The sequence below is a fragment of the Squalius cephalus genome (assembly GCF_949319135.1).
Source record: "Squalius cephalus genome assembly, chromosome: 6".
NCBI lineage: Eukaryota > Metazoa > Chordata > Actinopteri > Cypriniformes > Leuciscidae > Squalius > Squalius cephalus.
In genome coordinates, this window is record NC_137127.1 from 3,171,329 (window position 1) to 3,195,705 (window position 24,377).

Consider the following 24,377-nt stretch of genomic DNA (forward strand, 5'->3'; position numbering starts at 1 on the left):
TTCTGCAGAACAACACGTACACAATTAGTACACTGACATTTGAATTGAAACAAATGAAATTGAATACAATTACTCGTTAGTTAGGCACCTAATATAAGTGTGACCAATAGGAAAAGGCAGTTGCAATTCAGGTGAAATGCTGCAGTATAAGCAATGTAACCTAAGCTCTGTTGTCTTTAACTAAACAGTAAACTTTAATCACACTGTAACTGCTGTAAAGTATAATGATACTAACTGTAGATTTTCCAGTTTGCATTGTGGGTTCTTCAGTAGATCTCCGAGGTTTTCAAATCCAGAGTCTCCAGGTTCATTCTCACTGAGGTCCAGCTCTCTCAGGTGTGATGGGTTTGAGTTCAGAGCTGAAGTCAGTAAGCCACACTGCTTCTCTCTAATACTGCATTTACACAATCTGAAGATAAAGGGTGAAAAAACACATAGAACAATGATCTATTTTGTTCTCTTATTCTCTTTCCTCACTATGTCTCCTTGTTGTCTTTAACTAAACAGTAAACTTTAACCACACTGTAACTGCTGTAAAGTATAATAATACTAACTGTAGATTTTCCAGTTTGCATTGTGGGTTCCTCAGTAGATCACTGAGGTTTTTCACTCCAGAGTCTCCTAGTTCATTCCCACTGAGGTCCAGCTCTCTCAGGTGTGATGGGTTTGAGTTCAGAGCTGAAGTCACAGCAGAACAGCCTTCATCTGTCATATCACAGCCTCTTAACCTGCAATATGAGAATGTAGCAAGAAAATAAGACAGAAGATAAGAAGATAACTTATTCTGTAAAGTCACATCCTCTTCGTAAACAAACAAAACAAAACAGACATTCAGAGGAAGAGAGATCATCATTCAGGGCTGAACACTGCAACATGTACACTGAAAAAAAGATTATAACTACCTTCCTAATATCCTCTGTCCCAGCTTTTCTGGAGTGTGTTGCAGCCATCAAAATCAAAATTTGTTTATATTTACAAAATACAATTAAGTTTGTCAGTGAAAATATTAAAAATCCTTTGTTCTTTTGTTAGTTAAATAAAGGTTAAAGAGAGTTGAATCACAGATTCTTGATTTTATCACATTTGACAAAATATGACAACTTTTCTGGACATGGGGTTGTATCATTATTATTATTATGTATTTTGTATTTATTTAATAAGAATTATTATTCATATGACAGTAATAGCTAATATAATGTAAATCAAATGCACTGTAAAATAAATGAAAATGTATATTTCTTAAGTAAATATATATGTTATACTTTACAGTAAATGACCAAACTTTTTTAATTTCTTCACTTGCATTACTCTTGAGCTTTTATTTAGTCAGAAAACTAAAAGTGCAGCAAAACGTTTTCGGGTTCAACCCTTCATCAGTGCCATGTTCTTCCAAGCATCCCCCTGCACAAGGCAAGATCCAGTAAATCCTCATGCAAGAGCGCTTGACATAAAGCATCCTCATGTTTCAGTTGGGTTGTGACTCGTGCACCTTTCGCACAGCAGCTGCAGTTTTCCATATGCGTTTTATCCAAATAAACGGGTTATTCCCCACTGTGACAGGCGGATGATTTTGTGCACAGTGCGCAGACGCGACTAATCGATAATCAAATTCATTATTTATTTGATTATAAGCAATTTTTGTATGTTAAAATAAGGTTTATGTACAGCCCTGTCATTTATTTCACCAGATCACTAAATACTAAAGAGAATATTTTTTACAAGTATATAGCTTAGTGTTCGAGGAATTTTAAGCAGTTTGATTCTTGTATGTGAATGTTCCTCACCTCAATCTCTCCAGTTTACAGTGTGAATCTCTCAGTACACCAGATAAGTGCTTTGCTCCTGAATTGTTTAGTTGATTCCCACTGAGGTCCAGCTCTCTCAGGTGTGAAAGGTTTGGAAATAGAGCTGAAGTCAGGGTGAAACACTGATTCTCTGTAATACTGCATCCACACAGACTGAAGACACAAAGAGAAAAGACAATGAATCAGAGCTATGATGATCAAACTAAGATTTGTAAATATTTGTAATTCTCTCTATCAGCATTTTCCATTTCAGAAATGTAAATAAGTTAGGGCAGTGGTTCTCAATCATCAGAAAAAAAGAGAAAAACAGCCGCTGCTACGGCGTTCAAGTGTGTGAATAGCGGTTAGCGCTCTGTCTTTATAAAGCGGCATCGAACGGCAACTACACTGAATCGTTCTTCTTCAGACCATTGACTTGTCACTGTTGGAACAAGGCCAATATAGAAGTTGCTCACCATATAAAAGCACCTCTTCAGCGGACTGAATCACAAGCTGCGATTGTGAACACGCCACTCCACTGCCGTGTGTGTTCTGGTGAGACGAACAAGAAGCTGAGCTCGTGATGCTGTCAAAAGCTGTTATATATTGCTGATTTCAATGGGCCAATATATTGTATATCGTTCGTCCAAAGCATCACTGAAATATTTAAATGCTTTTGTTTATTTAAATTAAAAGTTAAGTTCTGATCTATAATTCTCTCTCTTACAGTTATATGACATTACAATTGCAGGTGTTTTTCATTGCACGTTTTTCAAATGTAAAAAAATGTACACAATTTCAGATCAACTTTGAAAGGGGTTCTTCCATGTCAATGTCATCATTTGGGTGCTACATTTTTACAGTCTCTCTCTACCACCAAATCGGATCAATAATGTTGATGACATCATTCTGCATTTAAGTTTTCATTCATATTTTCTGTCAAATCAAATGCACCCTACATTTTTATACTTCTCCAGGCATGGGAAAAAAAGAGTTTTTTTTGTTTTTTTGTAATTGGTATTGGCAGATAAAAGCGATTTTCCATGCTTTCGGCCATCAGCTGATTGTTTAAAAACAGCTGACGATCAGGGCTGATTATATCCTGTCAATCAAAAGAGGGTGGGATTAAGATATATATCAGCTGATAAAGATCGGTGGCCGAACAATTGGTACGTCACGATTTAATTTGCTTTGTTCTGGAACAGGCACTAAATTATTTTGCAAATAATTTTCCTACAAAAACATATGCAACCTTCTCCGGCTCCCACCTGCAACTTTCACGCATAAAAGCATACATAGATCACTAAGTCCATGAAATTTCGATTAAATAATTTCAAGTTACATGTCGCCTTGTCACAACATCATAGCATGAACGCTCTCAATAAAACATTTGTTATTAAAGCATCAACATTCACAAACCACAGTTAATTTAACAGAAAAGCAATCATAGGCTACTGTGTGCATGGTTTGGCATGGCAGAATGCATGCAAAAAGCACTTCCTTTATAATCACTAAAAAGCTGACATCTCACAAAACTAGTTATAACCAGTAAAGTTGACTGCACAGAAAATATTTTATAATGTCTACAATGTGTTTGTGATATTGAGAGGACTCATGAGAGTGTGAACAAAATCCAGCACTGAACAAAAAAACTACTGCGTTTTGAGCAGTGAGTGGATTCTAACCCGGCACAAATGGGTTAAATACATCTGATTGGTCACTGAGTAAAAGAAATTAACAGGCCGCGTTTCCATTAAAGATTTGCGCAAAACTTTAGCGATGTTTTCTAAATATCGATAAAAAACTATTGCGAAATGATGGCATGAACGTTGCATTGCACACACACCTCTAAGCAAAATATAGCTCATCCTAGATCTCTCATCAGCACACAAAATACATTATAAGATTATAATGAAATATAATGCTAAAAAAATAACATTAAACAGTAATTGTTTAGTCTTCATCACTCATGGGAACTTTATCCAGCTAAATGTGCGTCAGTATGTCAGGTGCATCAGCGCATTAACATCAAACAAGTCTCTTGTGGTCTACAGCTCTGTTGCTTGGACATGCCTATATTTTGAACAATATCTGTAGTAGTTGGATCATTGCCAGTGATATTTCTCTCACCACAGGAGATTTACCAGCACCGTGCTGCAACTATTCAGTCTTGTGATCTCAATAGTTTGATTGTTCTACACACTCTCCCACAGTTACCCTGAGGCTGTAGTAATGTGGGTGCACCTGTATTCATCATTTCAGTTTACGGTTGCCGTTTAGTCTGATACTTAATGTCAAAATCTGATCTTATCCAGCACTATTCCACATCTGACTTACAAACAGTAAGCATACAGCCCTAAACCAAATGAGACATAAAACAGATTCTATATATCTTCTACAAGTGATATTTCAGTGTTGTCTGTCTGGGCGTGTTTTATAAAATGTCCTTTACTATGAGTCATTTCACAACCTGATTAAAAAGTTACATCACCAATAAGGTGTTAACAGTAACCCTAACAATAAGGTTGAGTGTAATACTGAATATCCGGTTATCATTTACTGGTACTCGCACTGAAATCATTCCAGGAATTAAAGACAGCATGGATTAAGGAGTGCACAATATTATATTAATTTGTATTTATACTTCAACCTAATAAATACTGTAAAAGTGCATGATATCGAATGCATTAACAATATTAAACTTAAGTGTTGCGAATAAAATAAGAGCTATAATGCAGTAGATCCAGTGACACAGGATCTGGGAAATGAAAACCTCAAGCCCACAGAGCTGTTCAGTCATGCCGAACCTGGAAGACTCATTCTCTACGGGTCCTCTCTGGATTTTCTGATGGGTTGGCACAATACGAATGTATTGTAGGAGTGTATTGTTCCTGCAATCTCCAAATGCAATGCAATACAATGGAGAGTGCTCACTGAAGCCTTATGTCCCATAGGGCATGAAGAGATTTCCATTACCCTTCAAATTGCGCAAATTTAAATTGCGAATTGAAAATACGCTCAATGGAAACACGTCAATTTCGAAAAAACTCCCATTTATCGCAAAAAAGTTTTTCCGCTCGCATGAGGAGGTTGTTCAGGCAATTGGAAAAAGAAATATTTCGCAAACCTGCAATGGAAACAGTTTTTGCGCATTTACAGTCACCTGACTCAGAAGGCGCGGTGTGTTTGGACAGAGTACGAGACGGAGTTCTTTATTAAATTCACAAAAGACAGAAGAATGACAGAATTACTGGATTCTAAACCTCAAAGAAATGCCACAATCAAGACCTCGAAGCAGAAATGAGTGAGAAACACCCAGAAACTCCTCATATGTGCCGCTCACAGACACAGTATAAGGGTCTTTCCTTGCCATTAATGCTTGGATAACATACCTACGTTTCCTTCCATTAATAATAATAATGTCTAGTGCGGTGCGTGGCTGTGATATATATAAACTTACCAAGGTCCGTTGCCATGATTTTTGGAATGACTTATCGCAAGAGGAAAAAATCACGTTTTAGCCGCATAACACCGGTTAATATAATGGAAACGGCGTCATTTCGCAATAGTTTTTTATCGATATTTAGAAAAAAAAAAATCTGAAAAGTTTTGCGCGAATCTTTAATGGAAACGCGGCTAGTGATAGGCTACATTGCTCAATGCTGTAAAAAAAAAAAAAACCTCTGCATTTTCTTGCCTTTCTTACATTTTTATTTTATTTTAGGTGTTTTGTTGCTTTTGTGCAATAGATGAATAATAATTTCTTTGTTTTTAGATATTTTATGGATGAGATCCCACGGGATTGCAGGTCTCTATCCACAACCACATTTTTGCACACATCAACATACTTTAAAGTAAAAACTCTGTAGATATAAAATATGATATATAAGCTTTTGGAATTAAAGCATATACAGTATGTGTACTTTAAATTATATACAATCTGTGAAAGTAATTTTTATCTAAATGTGTATGTTTTTAATTGTTTACTTAATTTTAATATATAACATTATTGTCTGCTAAGAGAAAAACTGCTCTGACTCAAACAAATGAGGAAATGGTATTATCCACTACTGTAAAAATAATATTAAATGTAATGTAACATTTTATGTCACTAAAACAATATACTTACATCAGTGTGTTGAGTTTACAGTGTTTATCCTGCAGTAGAGAGGCGATCTGATTCACTCGTGTGTCTTCTAGTTTGTGTCCACTCAGGTTCAGCTCTCTCAGGAGTAACGGGTTTTTACCCACAAGTTCTGTCAAATATGTACAGGCTTCCTCTGCAGTAGGACTCAAAATCCTGCAGAAGGGAAGATGAAATTTAAATGTCTTTATGGCTTTAAGCAATATGTGAGAAACATCAGCGCAGAGAAAACTGGCTTGTGAAACTGCATGTTTGTGAACATCTGGAGACTCACAGAACTGCTGTAGAGAGATACAGTGATGCAGTGAACCTGGGCTTGATGGCATTAAACTACAGTTTCAGAAACATTTAATACCATACTACTGAATACCATCAGTACAATTCAGCCCTCTACAATGGGAGTAAATCACTCACATCTGCGACTAAATTTCCACTCTGGGCACTAAATAATGTCTATCACGAGCCATTGGCTAATCAACTCTTAGGTTTTACTCGCCAGTGTGTGTGTTAGAGGCAAAGTATGAGTTTGGAATAGTCAGAGTGTTCAGCAATTGAAAATATATCTGAGCGCTTCAGAGTTTCGCTCTCCGTCTGTACTATTTCAATTCAGCTCAATGGATGCGCAGCCAGCATAAGGATTGTCCACATAAGCACCACCAGCCCTAATTTCAGTTAAAATGACAAATATGCATACATGGTTACCAAGTTTTAGTTCTAATTATTAAAGTTCTATCATTAAATAGTGCTTGATTATCATTATATAATGCTTGATTGACTGATGTTAAGAGTGTATGTTCAGATATTTAAAGACATTTTACAAAGACAAGCAGATTTGATGGAATCATATATATATATATATTGCCTATATATGTATATATATACATACAGTATATCAGTCTGGTGAAAATGTACTACAATGGCGATTCTATTGCCAAAAGTGTGCGTAGAGGGTTGCAATTGTGTCTAAACAAAACTCAGTAAAACTCAGTAAACCCCCACTACAAAACTTGTGGAGCTTATTGTATTACTGAAAGAATATTTTGTATGAATATTTAGCATGCATATTTATTTTGTGTTATTTCATCACGTCTCACCTCAGTGTCTTGAGTTGACACTTCTGATCCTGTAGTAAATCATCGAGCTCCTTCACTCCTGATTGTCCAGGATCATTTCCTGTGAGATCCAGCTCTATCAGGTGTGAAGGGTTTGATCTCAGAGCTGAAGCCAGAGCTTTATAACCTTCTTCTGTGATACTGCAGTCTGAAAGTCTACAGAAAAAGGGAATTTATAAAATTCATCAAGTTATTGTTATTTTATGATTAATATATTTAAACATATTTTGTACTGTTAAACAGTGTTGAGGAATAGCTAGCTACAGTACAAGTCATGATACCACCAACATAACTACATTTTTTAGTATCTGGACAGTAGCTCAGCTACTTTTAAAACATTGTTGCTTTTCCAGTTGCTAGATATTTTTTCGTAGCCGTGCAGCGCGACTGAAAACTACACTCCATTTTGCATTCTGATGAATCATGAGCCTGTAATGCATTGAAGCAACGCAGCGTCTTCTTCTTACTAGATAAACTACATTTGTTCATTACCACCATCTGTTGTTACATCATACATTTTGTGACTTTACAGTCAAACAAGAGATTGTCTGATGATTATAAAAAAGATGAACAGGAATGGATATTTCATGTGAATCGACTGTAATTTTTGCAAACCAAAGATTAAAATGCAGTCTACATTAAAGACTTAAAGCGCATATGGAAGGTGAATAATAGCTTTTTTAATGTACTACTTATCCTGCTTTATTGCACTCTATATCAAATGTGTATTTCTATTTTAATCACAATAATGAACCACCATAGATTAATCTGTCCTGTTAGTTTTGTAATGAACCTAAAAGATCACTAATCGAACTGAAATAAAATTGCAATATAGTAGTGCGCTTATTACTTGGCAAAGGATGGTTGCGGGGGGATTTCAAGCAAAGCGCGAGCAGCTCATGATTTGCGTCTCTGAGCGGCTCTTTTCAGTAAATAGCCTATCGCATGTGCTGTGAGTTTAACCTGCATTTTTGATTACTCCTGTGTATCCAGTTTGAGTTTGCATACATTTTGTTCTTGTATTGATGTTACATTTGTAACATTTTGCACTTTGACAGTAAGTTTGAGATCAAACGATTGGGACACTTTTTGCCATTGAAATGACTGGGAAAAATAGTCCCAGTCAACCTGAATTCACCCTACTCATTGAAACCATAATTGCATTACAACATGTTGTTTTAAACCCCCCAAATATTTTACTTATAACTTTATTCATTAACAAATATTCAGTTATTTGTAACAATGTCATTGTAAAAAAAGAAGGTTCAATGTAGCTAGCTACTTTTTTATAGAAACTTGTAGAGTTGCTACAAGCTTGAATGTAACTTTACTTTAACTTTTGAGCAGCTTGTAGCTTGTCAAACTACAGATTCAGAGTAGCTTCCCCAACACTGCTGTTAAAACATGCATTGTACTATAAAAAAAACAAAAAAATAAAAAAAAAAACATTCAGTTTAAGTGCAATCAAACAATAGTTCATTGAACTCACCTGAGTTTCTCCAGCGAACAGTTTGTATTTTCTAATCCGTTCTGGAGTTTCTTCACTCCTGAATCCTGCAGATTATTGTTGCTGATGTCAAGCTCTTTCAGACTGGAGTTTGATCTCAGGACTGTAGCGAGAGCTGAACAGCTTTTCTCTGTTAGACCACACTTACGAAGCCTAAAATGATGAACAGAAGAGGGAGAATTTACAAACACATGTCCAGAGACGTTGGTACATTTTGTAAAATGCAATAAAATCAACTGTCTGTGATTTGTTACTTTTCTTTAACCTTTATTTAACTGACCTTTAAGTACACAGAAAAGATTTCCAATGTTTTACTGACCAACTTAATTGTGTTTTGAAATAAATAAAAAATGTGACGGCTGCATCACACGCTAAAAGAGTTGGGACTGAGGCATGTTTACCACTGTGTAACATCATCTTTTCTTTAAATAAACTTTTTAACTGTTTGGGAATTACAGTTTTGCAAGTGGAATTTTTGCCTAATCTCGCTTGATAAAAGACTTCAGCTACTAAACAGTCCATGGTTGTTGTTCTCTGAATCTCCTTTTCATGATGAGCCATACATTTTCAATAAGAGAGATCTGGGGCCGGATTCACAAAACATCTTAAAGGGCACCTATTATGCCCCTTTTCAAAAGATGTAAAATAAGTCTCTGATGTCCCCAGAGTGTGTATGTGAAGTTTTAGCTCAAAATACCCCACAGATAATTTTTTACAGCATGTTTAAATTGTCACTTTTTGGGGCTCAGAAATACACGCCGTTTTCGTTTTCAATGAAGCTAACTTCGGCAGCTTGGTGTCATTTACACACTCATTAAACTTTGACGTTGAGGTGCTGACAAAAGACGGTCATTGCGACACTGTAAAATGATGGCGCCATGGAGCCATGTGCTTTTTTTTAAAACTAATTTAATAGGGTTTAATGTTACATTATCATCTTGGAAAGTACGCTAATTTGACTAGAAAAAGATTTAAGAAAGTTACAATTCAGGGAAAAGGTGGATTGGCAGAAGTACTTGCTTTTTGGTGTGTTTGCATTGCAGGAACTAGGAATGATTTTACTTATAGGAACCCCTTTAAAGGGGAACTAAATTAGCTCCTACTTCAGAGTAGAGTCTAAACCAGCACTTTAGGTACTATAGTGACGTAAGTGTACGCTGACTGGCTGAATACATGAGAAACGCAGATACTGAATATTTTTAAAAGATGTGTAAACACAGTTTACATATACTTACGGCAAGCTTATATCACTGAGTTCCAACTGGTGCATGCAAACAGGAAAATTACCCCAGGGGGATATTTTAAGAGTTCAGGTGCAAAAGCCTCTAAGTGCCATCTGAAAATTTCTTCTAGAATGATCATTTTTATCAAGCTTGTATATTTAAATTCAGTAATTTCACTTAAATGGCAATGAAAATTACCTATTAATTGTCATTTAAGTGAAATTACTGAACTTAAATATATATGCTTGAATAAAAATGATCATTCTAGAAGAAAATTTCAGATGACACTTAGAGGCTTTTGCACCTGAACTCTTCATTTATTCTTTATTCCCCATAACTACGCAGGTGCAAAAGCCCTTAAAGGAGCTGTATGTAGTTTTCAGCAGCCTCTAGCGGTGATGTTTCAGATTGCAACCAATAAGTTTACAAGCGCGTGCTCGAATTTATGAGCGAGCACTGTGGGTACCGGCCAGACTGAGACGCAACACACAAAGCATCCCACAACATGCTGGAAACTCAGGTAAACTCCCACTGCAACGTTACAATAATAGACTACTTTTATCAGCTTGATGTTGAACTAATGCTCCATGCTCGTACCATGATAAGTATGGAACCCTATTAACCGTGCCGAATTTTGCCACTGCAAGCACCACTTCACATTTTCTTCAGGAAATGTACATTCTAGGTTTGTAAATAAGGTTTCTCCATGATTCAAATGCCCTGCCGATGTTGATCCATGTTTTTTACCCGAAGTTTATCCGATTCACGTCTGGCCTGACGAGCTTCAGCAGAACTTTTTTTTTTATTTTTTATCAATATGTGGAGTTTGTGTTGGAGTCTGTGTTTTGCTGGGCGCAGGACGTTTCTTAGTGTTATCAGGCATGTCATAAGTTGCATAAGTCATAAGTCCATGTCATAAGTTGCAGTGTCGTCGCTGTTGAGTGCAAAGTCAGTAGGCTAGACGAGGCGAGAGGCTCGGGAGCGCGCACGCAGGTGACGTCACTGGCGGTAAATCCGACCCGGGACCTTCACATAAAAATAAGAATACTTGCTTTCAGAGGTAATAGCAAAACCCGCAAAGTGGATCATTTTAATGTGAGATTACAACCCCTTCACACACAGACAATAAAAAAAGGATTCGCTTTGGTAGAAAAGTTACATACAGCACCTTTAAAGAAGGGTTTCAAACTAATTTTAGGTTAAGGGCCAGAAGGGCAGAATTACTTTTTTTTTTAAACCTTAGTGTGCTGACAATTACATTACTATTAACCACACAAACTACAATTTCTATCCGTCTGTATTCAGCGTCTGCCTGTGTTAACGTATACAAATTGTGGATATTTTACACAAGCTGTTTTCTGCAGGTCCGCAATAGAGATTGAACAAAATAAAAAAAATAAAAAAAAGTTTAGATCTATGGTCAGTGGAGCAGTGCATCTCTATTTTTATCATTGCTCAAATCATCCCGCTGGCCGGATTAGACAAACCTGTAGGCCGTATTCAGTCCACGGCTGTATGTTTGACACCCCTGCATTACAGTGTTTTGGTCACCTGATGTTTAAGACACTTTAAATGTACAATAACAAGTGAACACAATACTCACATCAGAGTGTGGATTTCACAGAGTTTATCCTGCAGTAGAGCAGCGATCTGATTCACTCGTGTGTCTCCTAGTTTACGTTCACTCAGATTCAGCTCACTCTGGAGTAATGGATTTTTACCCAAAATGTCTCTCACATACTGACAGGCTTCATCTGCAGCAGGACTTTGTAATATCCTAGAAACAAAGACAGTACATTGATATTTCACAACTGTACACGGCACAGATGTGGTAAAAGAATATTGATGCAAGTAAGTGCAGAAATATAGTTTGATGGTTTAATTCACTTTCAGATAAAATCTTAATTTGTAGAAAACACTCACCTCAGTGTTTTCAGTGAATGGCAACTATTCTTTTGTACATTAATGAGGTGTTCCACTCCTGATTGTCCAGGGTCATTTCCTGTGAGATCCAGCTCTATCAGGTGTGAAGGGTTTGATCTCAGAGCTGAAGCCAGAGCCTCACAACCTTCTTCTGTGATACTGCAGTCTGAGAGTCTAGAAAACATGAAAACTTAGAATGAACACTAGAACTAAAATGAACACTACTGTAAATACAGTCAGTTTTGAACTGTAAATAGTTGAGAAAAAAGGCATGTTGTGTAACAGTATATTGGATTAGTATTCAGTCTTAAGTGACAGCAGCCTAATAAACCTGCTGCTATCATTTTAATCAAAGAACAAAAGACAAAGAGAAAAACCCCTCACTGCTCTTGACTCAATAACTTTTGTAACTTTAGTTGTAAGCATTAGCACCTGAAAAACATAAAGCTGTGTTTGTTTAATTTGTCTTTTCATTCTATTGTATTGTGCCACCGTTTGCTATTTATTTGTTCCTATTTTATTACTACAAAACAAAATTAAAAAACTATTCTTAGATTATCCTCACTTCTGAAGGCGAGTGGACTCAAATATATATAACTGATAAGCAAGTGTTGTGGTGTTGAGTGTAGCTGATGGTGAAATGTACTCACTTGAGTATCTTCAGCTCACACACAGGATTCTTCAGTCCCTCACAGATCTCTTTGACTCCAGAGTCCAGCAGACGGCTGTTGTTCAGGTTCAGCTCTTTCAGGATGGTTTTAGAGGAGAGAACAGTAGCTAGAACTGAACAGCTTTTCTCTGTCAGATCACAATTATTCAGCCTAAACACAGAAAAGCCATCATTTATTATTCAGTACATATTTAACACACATCAGATCAACAGATCTCAGAGAAGTTAGTGTATAAATTATGTTGACTCACTTGATTTTCTCCACTTTGCTATGAGAGTCCATCAAAAGAGCAGAGAGCTTCTCTCCATCCAGATCTCCTAATTTATCTTCACTCAGATCCAGTTCTGTCAGTAATAATGGACTTTTACCCAGAACTTTAGTGAGACACTCACACGCTTCCTGTGCAGCAGCACTTTTCAAAAACCTACAGGAAGTAGAATTACAAATCAGATAATATTCCTATTTGATGCCTTTTGCAGCTTCATCCTGAATGAGTCACTAAACAGAGTAGAATGATTTACTACAAGCATTTGTATCAATGAATTAAACCAAAATGAAATTTACAGGATGTAATAACCATAAAATATACATAAACATACAGAACGCAAACAAACAATATGCCATTTTCATGTATAAGCAAACACCAGTAAGAGAAAATACAGAAATGTATTTTCATTGTTTTCACTTATTACTTCTTTACACATAAACAGAATATCTATAATTACCAGAGATGGGACCAAGTCATACATATGCAAGTCTCAAGTAAGTCTCAAGTCTTAACCTTCAAGTCTCAAGTAAGTCCCAAGTATTTTTTTCTTGGGCAAGTCAAGTCAAGTCAAGTCACAGGCTATGTCAAGTCAAGTCAAGTCAAGTCCTGTAGTAGGTCAAGTCAAGTCCAAGTCAAGTCACCTTATTATTGTAATTTTACCTGCAGAATCTGATCTTAATAAAGTGAAAAGACAAGATATCAGTTACTGTCAATAAATTACAATAATTTGGATTTGCATTGTAAATACTCATGTTCAGTAAAATACATCAAATCAAGCAAAATTGTAACTTCATAAAATTATTTATTTTTCACTTCGGCCAACAGTGTTTAAAATGTAACAAAGTTTAATGTTGTACATAAACTGTGTTTACAATAAGTGTATTGTGATTGTCAAAACATTTTAGTAACTAAACTGAATTGTATTCGGTTTAGTGACAACATGTTACAATGTTTACATGGTACAATTTCTGGTAAGCTACGCTTTTTTATTATTTCAATTCAATTCAATTATTGTGATCTGACTTAATATTGACTCATTTGGATAAATATTAGGTAGGCTACACAAGATAGGCACTAATTTTTTTCAAGAAAAAAACAACTCACCTAATGCTGTAAACATACAGAGAGATATAATGCGTTTTTTTTAATAATAACAACTTTATTTAATGATAAGTAAAAATATAATAAATATGTAATATAGTACACATATTTAGCAAAATACTTTTTATAGCCAACTAACGTGCTAAAGCCTATATGGTCATCAAATGGCTTTCCTGAGGTAAATGTTATGTGACATAATTGTTCTCCAGCTGTTTTATTGACCCATTTGTTTGATTGATTGGTCGATATTATGTATGAGGATTCGGAATATACATTTAGGTAAGTTCAGCTGTACTGTATCTTTCAACATTGTTCATTCGTGTTTATTTACTAGCTAGAGATGATCGGTTCACGTGCCGCGCTAGGGATCTGCGTCACATTTACAAGCGCCAAAACGGTATTTATTGTTTGAATTTCGTAATAAAAATGACAGAATCTGAGAGCTGAGATTTTTTTATATCGTAACCTGCTCTTGTGTCACGATTTTTCTGTGCGTGAGAAAATGAATGAGAGCGTGTGAAAAGTCAGTGTCGCGTGTGTCTCACAGTGAATGCGTGAGAGTTGGCCGCGATGTTAATGGTGCATGTCTTGCAAAGCGCTGTTCGTCTTTTGCCATCTTGTGAATAATTCTCGATGCCGAAAGCGATGACCCTCAGTACCCCTCCGGCTGACATGTTGATGTGATATCTGATCTAAGTGGGCGTGGTGTGCAAGGTACGAGAGGGCGCGACTGATGATAGTGTAGTGATCCAGTCATGACAACGCTATTCTCAGCCTGCGCTCCAGCTGGGTAATCAACTTTATTTTTTTTAAATAATTTATATATTTTATATTCAAACTGAAAAAATTATGTGATTAACACTCAAGTCATTCAAGTCATCGTGTCTCAAGTCAAGTCAAGTCCCGAGTCTTGAACTTCCAAGTCCGAGTCAAGTCTCAAGTATTTTATTTTTTGTCAAGTCAAGTCACAAGTCATAAAAATAGCGACTCGAGTCCAAGTCACCAAGTCACAAGTCCCCATGTCTGATAATTACAGTAGCTGATCAAAACTAAAACATGCCCAAAACTAATACTAACAGAAAATGATAATGTGATATGATAATTTGTCCAAACACACACAACACTGCCACACAAATACACTGAATCATTATCAGAAATGATATGCTGAACACAAATATAACAAAACTACTTATTAATGGAAATAATAGGGGAAATTCTATTGTCCCAGTGATCAGCCAATAATATCTCGGCCACTGATATATTTTGCACCTCTAGTCCAGTGTAATATTAATGTATAGTGTTGTGTAATATCTGGTTAAAATCATAGTTATGATAATTGTGTCGTATATCACCTGATGGTCTTTAATGTACAGCGTTCATCCTTTAGTAAATCACTGAGCTCCTTCACTCCTGATTGTCCAGGATCATTTCCTCTGAGATCCAGCTCTATCAGGTGTGAAGGGTTTGATCTCAGAGCTGAAGCCAGAGCTTTATAACCTTCTTCACTGATACTGCAGTCTGAAAGTCTGTGTATGAAAGAAGCTGTTAAGCACTTAATGATCTACACTACATAAGCAAAACACATGTTTATACTAATGAGATGACTATTTAAATCATAAAAAAATATATATTTATAATAATTATTATAAAAAGCATTGCCAAATTTGAAAATTTGGTGTGAAAATTTACCAATATTTTTATTTCAATATTAGCAAAAATCTGACCCCATAGATAAGCAAAAGATGTCTTAATATAACATCTGCCTAATTTGAATATTTCAATTTCATAGAAACATAGCAATGTACAAAAATGGTCATTTCAATTAAATGGACATTTACACACACAAAAAAGTACATTATCACGCAGAAATGTAGATAAATGAAAATACACACTTAATTTTCTCGCTGTATTCTGCTCCCAGGCCACTAGATGGCGATGAAACACTATAGACTTTATTTTTTATTTCTTTTATTTAGAACATGTAAATAACATTACAGAAAAAACAGGCATGAGTAACAAACTCCAAAGATGATTAAATAAAAAGAAAAATAATAAGTAAAATAAAATAAAAAGAGACAAATACAGATTCATAATATCTTACAATAGACATAGCTTTTCAATTTTTTACAATTTTAAGAGACTTCATTAACAGAGTGAGTTCGTTAGAGAAAACCTTGTATAAAAGGAGGAGATTTTGACAATCTACATTTATGAATGAAAAATTTGCCATTCAGGATGATAATATTTACAAAATTGTGAATATTTTTATCATCATTCTCAAAGTAGCAAATAATTTCTTTCACATTCAGTGTTATCTTTAGATTAATTTTAACTGAAAAAGTAAAAAAAAAACAATCTTTCCAAAATGACTTTACACTCTGGCAATCAACAAACAGATGATTTAAAGACTCCTCACAGTTGTTACAAAAGGAACATTCTTTCCCAATATCCATAAAATTAGAAAGCCACATATTAGTTGGATATATTTTGTGTAAGATCTTCAGGTGAATTTCTCTTACTTTGTTAGAAATACAAAATGTGTAAGGGAGCAGCCATGCTTTTCTCCAATTAACATCTCTTAAAATGGAATTCCAGGAAAATGTCCCTCTTGGAGTAACTCTCTTTTGATCGTTAAATACTTTTTTATCAAAAATATATTTACCATTTATAAGGAGATCGTAATCTTTATTTTCAACTTTATAATAAGTCAAGTGGCTGCACATTAAATTAATAAGCCCAGAGGGAATAGCTTTAATTACTACAGAAAATTCTTAAAATTTTATAGGAAAATTGAATTTGGATAAAAAAGAATCATAAGAGTGAATTTTTAAAGATGAATCAGATAAATCGCTTAAATACATTAACCCGTGATCCAACCATTTCTCAAAAAATAAACTCTTGCTATATCTGAAGGATTATTAGAGATTCTTTCATTTATAGTCAAAGATGAAATAGAGTTTCTTGTATAATTTCTTTTTTCAAGAGAAAAGAAATAACTAGTATTTCTTTCCCCTTCCTCAAACCATTTGGCTCTTGATCTCACATAAGCACCTTTAGCTAATTCTATATATAGATTATCTATTTCTAAATTAAGAAGATATAATTTAGATTTGTCATCTTCGGATAGAGTATTTTGTTTAATTAAAGTATTAAGTTGCTCTGTTATCTCTGTAATCTTCCTAAGTTTATTTTTCTTTAATTCTTTACCTCTTCTCATAGCAATTACCCTGACTTTAAACTTAAATAACTCCCACTTTTGGACAAAATTTAAATGATTATTTTCAAAAATATTTGCTATCAATTTAACTTGTTCCACAAAACAATTGTCAGAAAGTAGACTGTTGTTAAATTTCCAGTATCCACGAATAATACTACTCTTACACCCATCAAAAAAGATTGATATCAATTTGTGATCTGATAGAGGGGCACACGTAATTTTTGTTTCTGAAACATAGTTGATTAAGTCATAAGAAATCAACCAGTAATCTATTCTTGATTTTAAAGAAAAAGTGCTATTATTCCAAGTATAGTTACAGCAATTTGGATTCAAATATCTCCACACATTAGAAACTTGTAATATGTCAGTTATAAAATCAAATAAATCTGAAATTCGTGAACTATGTTTGGGTGGAAAGCGGTCAACAGAATTGTCTGGAGCATCGTTGAAATCACCACCAATAATTACATATCCATCCTTATACTTCTTCTTTAAACCTGTTATTGTATCACAAATCTTCTTAAACATTTCTAAATTGTGTACTCGAGTATTAAATCCATAGACATTGCAAATTATTAAAGTGGAATTGTCTAGTTTAACAGTCAGTATAATCCATCTTCCATTATCTGAACGAATAGACTCCAAAACATTGCCTTTGAATTTGTTAAAGAAAATTGCGACACCTGCTGAGTGATTGGATCCATGACTAAAAATTGCATAATCTCCCAATTGGGTTTTCCAAAAATTCAAATCAGAGTCACAAGAATGAGTCTCTTGAAAAAAAAAGTATTTGAGCTTCTGTATGTCTTCCAAAAAGAAATATAGCTTTTCTTTTAACAGCATCACGAATGCCTCGAACATTTAAAGAAATTAATTTGAACTTACCAAACTTGTAATCAGCCGTTACAAAAAATTAACCAATTAACCAGTATAGAACAAGTACCTTTGGAGAAAGTGAAAATTGAGAAAGCATGAAACATTACATCAATCATAACACTTGCGTTGACCCCGATATGTATTGTAACAACAATGAGAAGGAACCAACCACCGACTCATCTTCTTTTTGAATATTAATTCAAATTCTCTGCTTCTCGATGAATGAGGGGGGGGGGGGAAGACTTGTTCAGAACGTCTCATGATCCTCATCCATCTTGTCATCGGGGCCAGGCGCCAACCAGTCGGGCTGTTTAAAACTAGCCCCCAGCACTAACACATAACTGGTCAATGGCTAGCTTTGTGGCCTACTACGGACTGGTTAAGATAAAGACAGTGTCCGCACATTCCAGAGTCAAATCACCAAGACCAGAGCCATAAGTCACCCATCCTGGTGCCAGAGAGTCTGCAAAAGACCCTTCTAATGACCAAACTAACGGAAAAGCTTGTCAATGTGTGGGGTTGTTAAAAGACAGATTGGTTCAGAAACCCCCGACAACATTCCTGAACACCTCCTCCTTAAGACCTCTGAACAAACAGAGTTCTGTCTTTTCACCAGAGAACTGATTCTTATCAATAACTATACATAAAATCATTCAAGAACAATTTTCAATGGACTCATGATCAAACAATCATGCAACTACCTAATCCTGGGTTGTTTCCACCACTTATATGCATATTTTAATAAGATAATATGTTTTGATCCCATTTAATTCAGGTAATAGTTATTATATTAACTATTAGAAGGAGTGAATGAATGAAAGTGTGTACTGTTTCATATCAATGCTATCTTACGAACACAACTAGCAAGATGGCTTGAATGATATCGGTGTAATATGTTTTGATCTTCTTTTAATTAGAAATCATGTCTAAACTGTAGCCTCTGTTCTCTCTGCTAGTAAGGAGATCCCAGAGATCCCATGATTTATGACTTTGCAAACAAAGGCAGTGTCTAATTGGTCAGAACTCATCCTGGAGGTTGGACAAACTTTTAGTTTAAAACCTTAGACCCAAAAACAAAATTCTCTCTAAGTTCTCTCTCTCGCTGCTCTCGAAGCTCTCGCTCTCTAAGTTCCGGCAGACCAATAACCATGTAACAAACGCGCAGACCGAGGAACCCAAATTAAGATCAGAAGAACGGGTTCAACAGCTTTATTCAAGCCATCTTACTACTCTAGTCTAAATCTTCTTTCCTTTTCTAAGTTTTCCTTTATTTTCCGTTGTGAGTCTCGGTTCTAAGTTAAGTTTTGCGACAAGATTCCGACCACGTTATCTTCTGCAAAGCCAGCTTCAGACAAAGACTTTCAATTCATCCGCCAGCACAACACGTGACTGGAACGCCGCAGACCCAGGCACAAGGAGACCACAGCCGACGAACGAACCCGGGGAAACCCTCTGTTACGCAACGAAGGGAATTCCCAAAAAGGAACGCAAAGACAAGCAAGTACCTCCAGACTAAAAGCTGCACTGGTGTATTTACATAAATTTAATAACCTGTCTAAGAAACGATAGAAGGGTTAAATTAATGATTGATGGTTCGTTCCAGGTCATGTCTAAGTGCATATGGAATCGTGAGATTTCATCCTTTCACTCTTAAACCCACTCTTTCCTCACTCTCTTCCTTTCTGCAACTCGTATGTGTGTGTGTGTGTGTGTGTGTGTGTGTGTGTTTGTGTTAGAGATTAGCTGTATGTGTTAGTATATAATCAATAAAGTATTGTTTGTATTTGAAAAGAGATTACTTGTGTATGTGCTTATCAGATTTATTGTCTTGAACTTCGATCAAAAGTTACCTATGCTTTTACCCTATTTCTTAATTTACTGTTAGGGGGTTATTCTTTCTTGGCCAGGAAGATATTATATTTCCTAGAGTTAATAATTGTTTATGCCTTCTGTTCATTGGATGAACTGATAAATGATCATATTATTGATTCTGTTACAGTAAATTTTGAAAATAATTTAATTATTAATTATTGATCATAATTCGTTATGAATAATAATTAATTATATTTATACGTGGGCGTATAAACGCTACATTATTAATGGTGGAGAGAATGCGGGAAGTTTAACCTAAATTGTAAGCATATACGAAGTAATTTATATTTTCATTTTCATGCGGATGAGAGATCCGAACCTCTGAGAGTCTGTGTGTATGACGTATGCAGCGCGCGCCGCGCGCTCTGTTTGAATGGATGTCTGCTGCTTGAGCTGTTACTCTAGCCTAGTCTGCCTCCCTTCCCGTGTTATTTTATTTTAAACTGCAGTAAAATAACCCAAGATATAAAATTTCACACAATGATAAGGTAAGGATTGAGCGTGTCCCTCAATCTCTGAAATACTTTGATTATAGTTTACTGACGTCTGCGTGTTCCAGCGTCTTTCAAAGCTGTAACTTATGCGTGTTTGTATCAGTCAGAGAGCTGAATGAAATTAAAACTGCAGTAATTAAAATAACCATGTAAAGGACGGACGAGCGTGTCCCTCGTCTAACGTGAACGTTAGTCCTTATTTATCTGATCGTCACTCAGTGCGTGTTCCACTGGGACGAATATTCTCCTCACAGATTAGTCTTTATTTCTCAGGTTGTCCGTGCGTGTCCCACGGCAATTCCCGTGATAAACGATAAGCTTATCTGTGTCGGTTCAATTAATTCTCGTGTAAACACTGCGTATGTCCGAGTGTAGTTGAATAGGAATTATTTAAAGTTGTATTCAAGTAAAGCTTGACGTTGAAACTCAACCAACAGTTAAAAACCCTGTTGTCTTCGTGTGCTCAGATAAAATTGCACAGAGACGATCCACAGAGATCGCTATAATTGTTCCATCTGTTACAGCACAAAACTGCCCTTTAAAGTTAATCTCACTCCTAACAAACTGAGTGAAGCCCCACGTCGTAAAAACAGCTACGAGTGGTGTCCCATTTGTACAGTTTGAAATGCGCCGTCATTTCACATAATATTATCAACTGTACGTGCATATTTCTTTGAACATTGTTGAAATGCGCCGACATTTCATGTAACATGCATTACTGTTTACAAACTGCAATTCACTGTTTGCCCACTATCGTTTGTTTTGTCGCCATAGTTACAATCGTGACACGGAAGTCTTAACCAACGCTTCCGGGTGAACTCTGACCAACGCCACAGTGTAAACAAACTGAAACAAAACCCATTTGTGGCTAAGCTAAAGCTAAGCTAAGTAGTTGTTTACAATTGAGGCCTAACCTATATGCTAAAGCCTTAAGCATTATCTACGTATGTCATTAGTATTAACATCAGTGGTTAAATAGGCTACCGTGTCTGTTTGAACAACGTTAAAGTGATTTAACCATTTAAACACCGACTGTTACACCTGTTGGGTTTTTCTTCTTTCCTATTTTACCTGTGTCATACTTTACCCATATTTTTCTGTGAAAAGGAAATTTCGGTTCACAATTATTAATTTCATTTACCTGCATTTTACTTGAAAAGAAAATACTGGTTTATGATTATTAATTGCCAAATTCTAATTTGATTTAAAAAAGGGAAATATTAAATCAAGATTGAAGTTTTATTTTTCTAAACAGGTAATTTCTAACGATTTCTAGATTTATTTTTAATAAATCTAATTTCATAATTTTCATAATTTCTAAATTTCTCTTTTGATTCCTAGCTTGGGAGTGAAACACCTGAGCCTCAATAGGAGACATTGGCATCTCACTACAAGTTTCAAATAAATCAGAGATAAACCTCTCTTACAAAGTTTTATTTGTGAATGTTTAGTTGTTGGAAACTATCAATTCTATACTCGTAGGTTGACAAAGGCTCCAGAGCCATTTGTGGATCCAATCTCCTTCCCTCCTTTCCTTCCTACATCCTTCCTGTTTTGTCCTGCGTTCCCATCCTTCACATTTGTGGGAAACAAATCTGGAAGAACCATCAATCGAGTCTAAAGAAAGAGAAAGATAATTTTTCCAAAGAAAACAATTTTAGGTATTTGATTTGTAATCAAACCCTCTCTTGTTCTCCATACTCTCTCTGTCTTTGTAAACACAATTTACAATTTAACATCTTATCCAAGATCAGTTAACAGAGACAAGTGTTGAGCAACCGTCGCCTTCATAGCATCCCAGCTGTAAGCGGTCCAACTGACGGTGTGTGGTGTCAATCCTGTAAAACTCGGAAAAAGGTATCAGCATTATTATTGTATTATTTTTCCTTGTAAACATAAACAATAATATTGTTTACCTTTCTGGAAACAGATTCTCACCTATAGAAAGCATTTACGAGAAAAATAATATTTCTCCCACTTAAGAATTTTCTTTCTTGTTTTATTGAAATTAGTTTTAACCTCTCTCTCTTTTTCCCTTACTCAGTGAGTGACATAGTCCTCACAGCACGAGTTTAAACCAGCTTTTCATTGATAGAAAATATTTATAAAAAAAATATTTCTCCCATTGAAAAAAAAAAATTTCAATTGAGATTTGTTTTAACCTTTTTCTCTCTTTCCCTCACTTAGTTGAGTGACAAAGTTTCCACATCACTAACCTACCTGTCTACACTGAGACCAACACTTAGACATTACAACACTTCACTATTGTTGTACAGTCACTGAAACGACACTTAGCTGTTCAACCATACAGGCTTACACCCCACACAGATCTGTGTCAGTCTCTTCACCCCAGCGTGCCAACATGCCGTGGACGACGAACCCCACTGACGTGGACGCCTGGCTCAGAGGCATCACAGACTGCCTCACACCAAAGACAATTGAACTGTTATTATTTTTAATAATAATCATAATTCTGAGAAGACTCCTGACACATGATTCAAGCCAGAATCAGAACCACAACCACGTGGAACTAACCAAGATCATCTGTTCCCTAAGCAATGCCTTCACAGCCCAGCTGACACTAAGCGACAAGCACATCACCCACCTTCAGGAGGAGCTGACACGTGCTCAAAGCCGCATGGACAAGCTGGAAGTGAAAGTCCAGGACGACTTCAAGCGTCAGACTGCTGAGTTCCTGAGAGAGCTGATGCACACTCAACGCTGCACAGACCAGCTCAAAGCGAAAGCTCAAGTGCCTGACAAAGTGGAGCAAGAAACGAAGAAGCAAGTTGACAAGCTCCAAGAAGCCCTTGCAGTCACTGAACGTGACAAACAAGAATTAAAGACTGTCCAGATGCACCTGGTAAACCAACTCCAGGCTGCTGAACATCAGCTAGAGAAATCCAAAGCTGACATTAAAGACAAGAACTCTGAAATTAATGCTCTGAAAGACCACCTGGAAAGGTGCAGTGCTGACATTGACCATCTGACCCAACAGCGAGATGACGCCAACGACGAGCTCTACGCGGTCAGAGATGAACTCCAGCACATTTTCCAACAGAAACCAGAGCCAAGAAGGGAGAGACCTCCCTCAGCATCACCACTGCTGAGCAGAACAGAGTCCTCCATCCAAGAACTGCCATACAACAGGAAAGGTGAATGGCCGCAACCCAAAACATCACCAGCCTTTACCACAGAACTGTTCACTGCCAACAAGCAACGAGAGCTCATCCAGGCAGACTCCAAAGCTGCACAGGGGATGACCTTTAAAGATCTCAACCAGCTGGTTAAGAATATCACTCAGTTCAACCCAAACTCCACGGAATGCCCGGACATCCAGTCCCACATCCGAGATATCAACTTCCACCTAGAGGTGAGACCACATGTGACTGACAGAGACAGGTTCTACCTCCTCAGATCGACATCCAGTTCAGAGGTACGAAGCTTCCTAGACCGACAACCTGCTCATGTCAAGTCAAATTACCAGCTGCTATGTGAGACACTGATAAAAGAATTCACAGGCCCAGAGTCGGAACATGGTGTGTTAATCGCTTTGGAAACCAAACAAGGTCGACACGAGACTCCCCAAGCCTACTACCACCGTTTTCGACAAGCCTTCTTTGGTGCACATAACTCACCTGAACATGAAGAGGATGTGAACTTCAAAAACCTCTTTCTGAGAAACCTGCACCCCGGATTAAGTCATCATCTTGGTCTCGAGGCCTGCGCAGACACAATGGCGATTCAGCAGCTACGTGACCTGACACACAAGGCCCACATCAAACAGAAGATGTCCTCAAAGAAAGGTTTGAAAACATCCGCAGTTTCGAACTCCTTCAGCCAAGACACAAGCCTTGCACTGGAAGACAACCAGTGGCATGACAACACCACAGTTCTTCGTAAGAAGCACAGAGAACGTGATTCCCATGCCGATGACAGATACCACACCAACCGCATGGAAAAGTCATGGGACCAGCCACACTTCTCAGGAAACCCACCTCGGCACCACTCAGTTAAGCACAGCACTGAGTATGCCCAAGAACAAGACAGTTTAACCTCAGAAGACATGGAGCAACTAATGAGGCGACTGGAAGTGTTCCTAGAAAACAGGATGGAACGGGAGACCACCGATTCATCTGATACACCTTCATAACGAAGATGACAACCACTTGTCCTACAGCAACA

The 24,377-nt window shown here is 36.6% G+C and overlaps 1 protein-coding gene across 1 annotated transcript in view; it reads right to left on the reverse strand.

Moving 5' to 3' along the window:
• LOC307160070 (uncharacterized protein) overlaps positions 1-24,377 on the reverse strand; it is a 719,517-nt gene that overhangs the window by 11,170 nt on the left and 683,970 nt on the right. The window contains exons 88-98 of the mRNA XM_079873884.1: positions 15,086-15,259; positions 12,615-12,788; positions 12,344-12,514; positions 11,694-11,867; positions 11,374-11,547; positions 8,530-8,700; positions 7,023-7,196; positions 5,914-6,084; positions 1,785-1,958; positions 555-728; positions 236-409 (exon numbers count right to left, since the gene is read on the reverse strand). Of these exons, the coding sequence (XP_079730010.1) occupies positions 236-409; positions 555-728; positions 1,785-1,958; positions 5,914-6,084; positions 7,023-7,196; positions 8,530-8,700; positions 11,374-11,547; positions 11,694-11,867; positions 12,344-12,514; positions 12,615-12,788; positions 15,086-15,259 (1,905 nt within the window). The remainder of the gene's footprint in view (positions 1-235; positions 410-554; positions 729-1,784; positions 1,959-5,913; positions 6,085-7,022; positions 7,197-8,529; positions 8,701-11,373; positions 11,548-11,693; positions 11,868-12,343; positions 12,515-12,614; positions 12,789-15,085; positions 15,260-24,377) is intronic.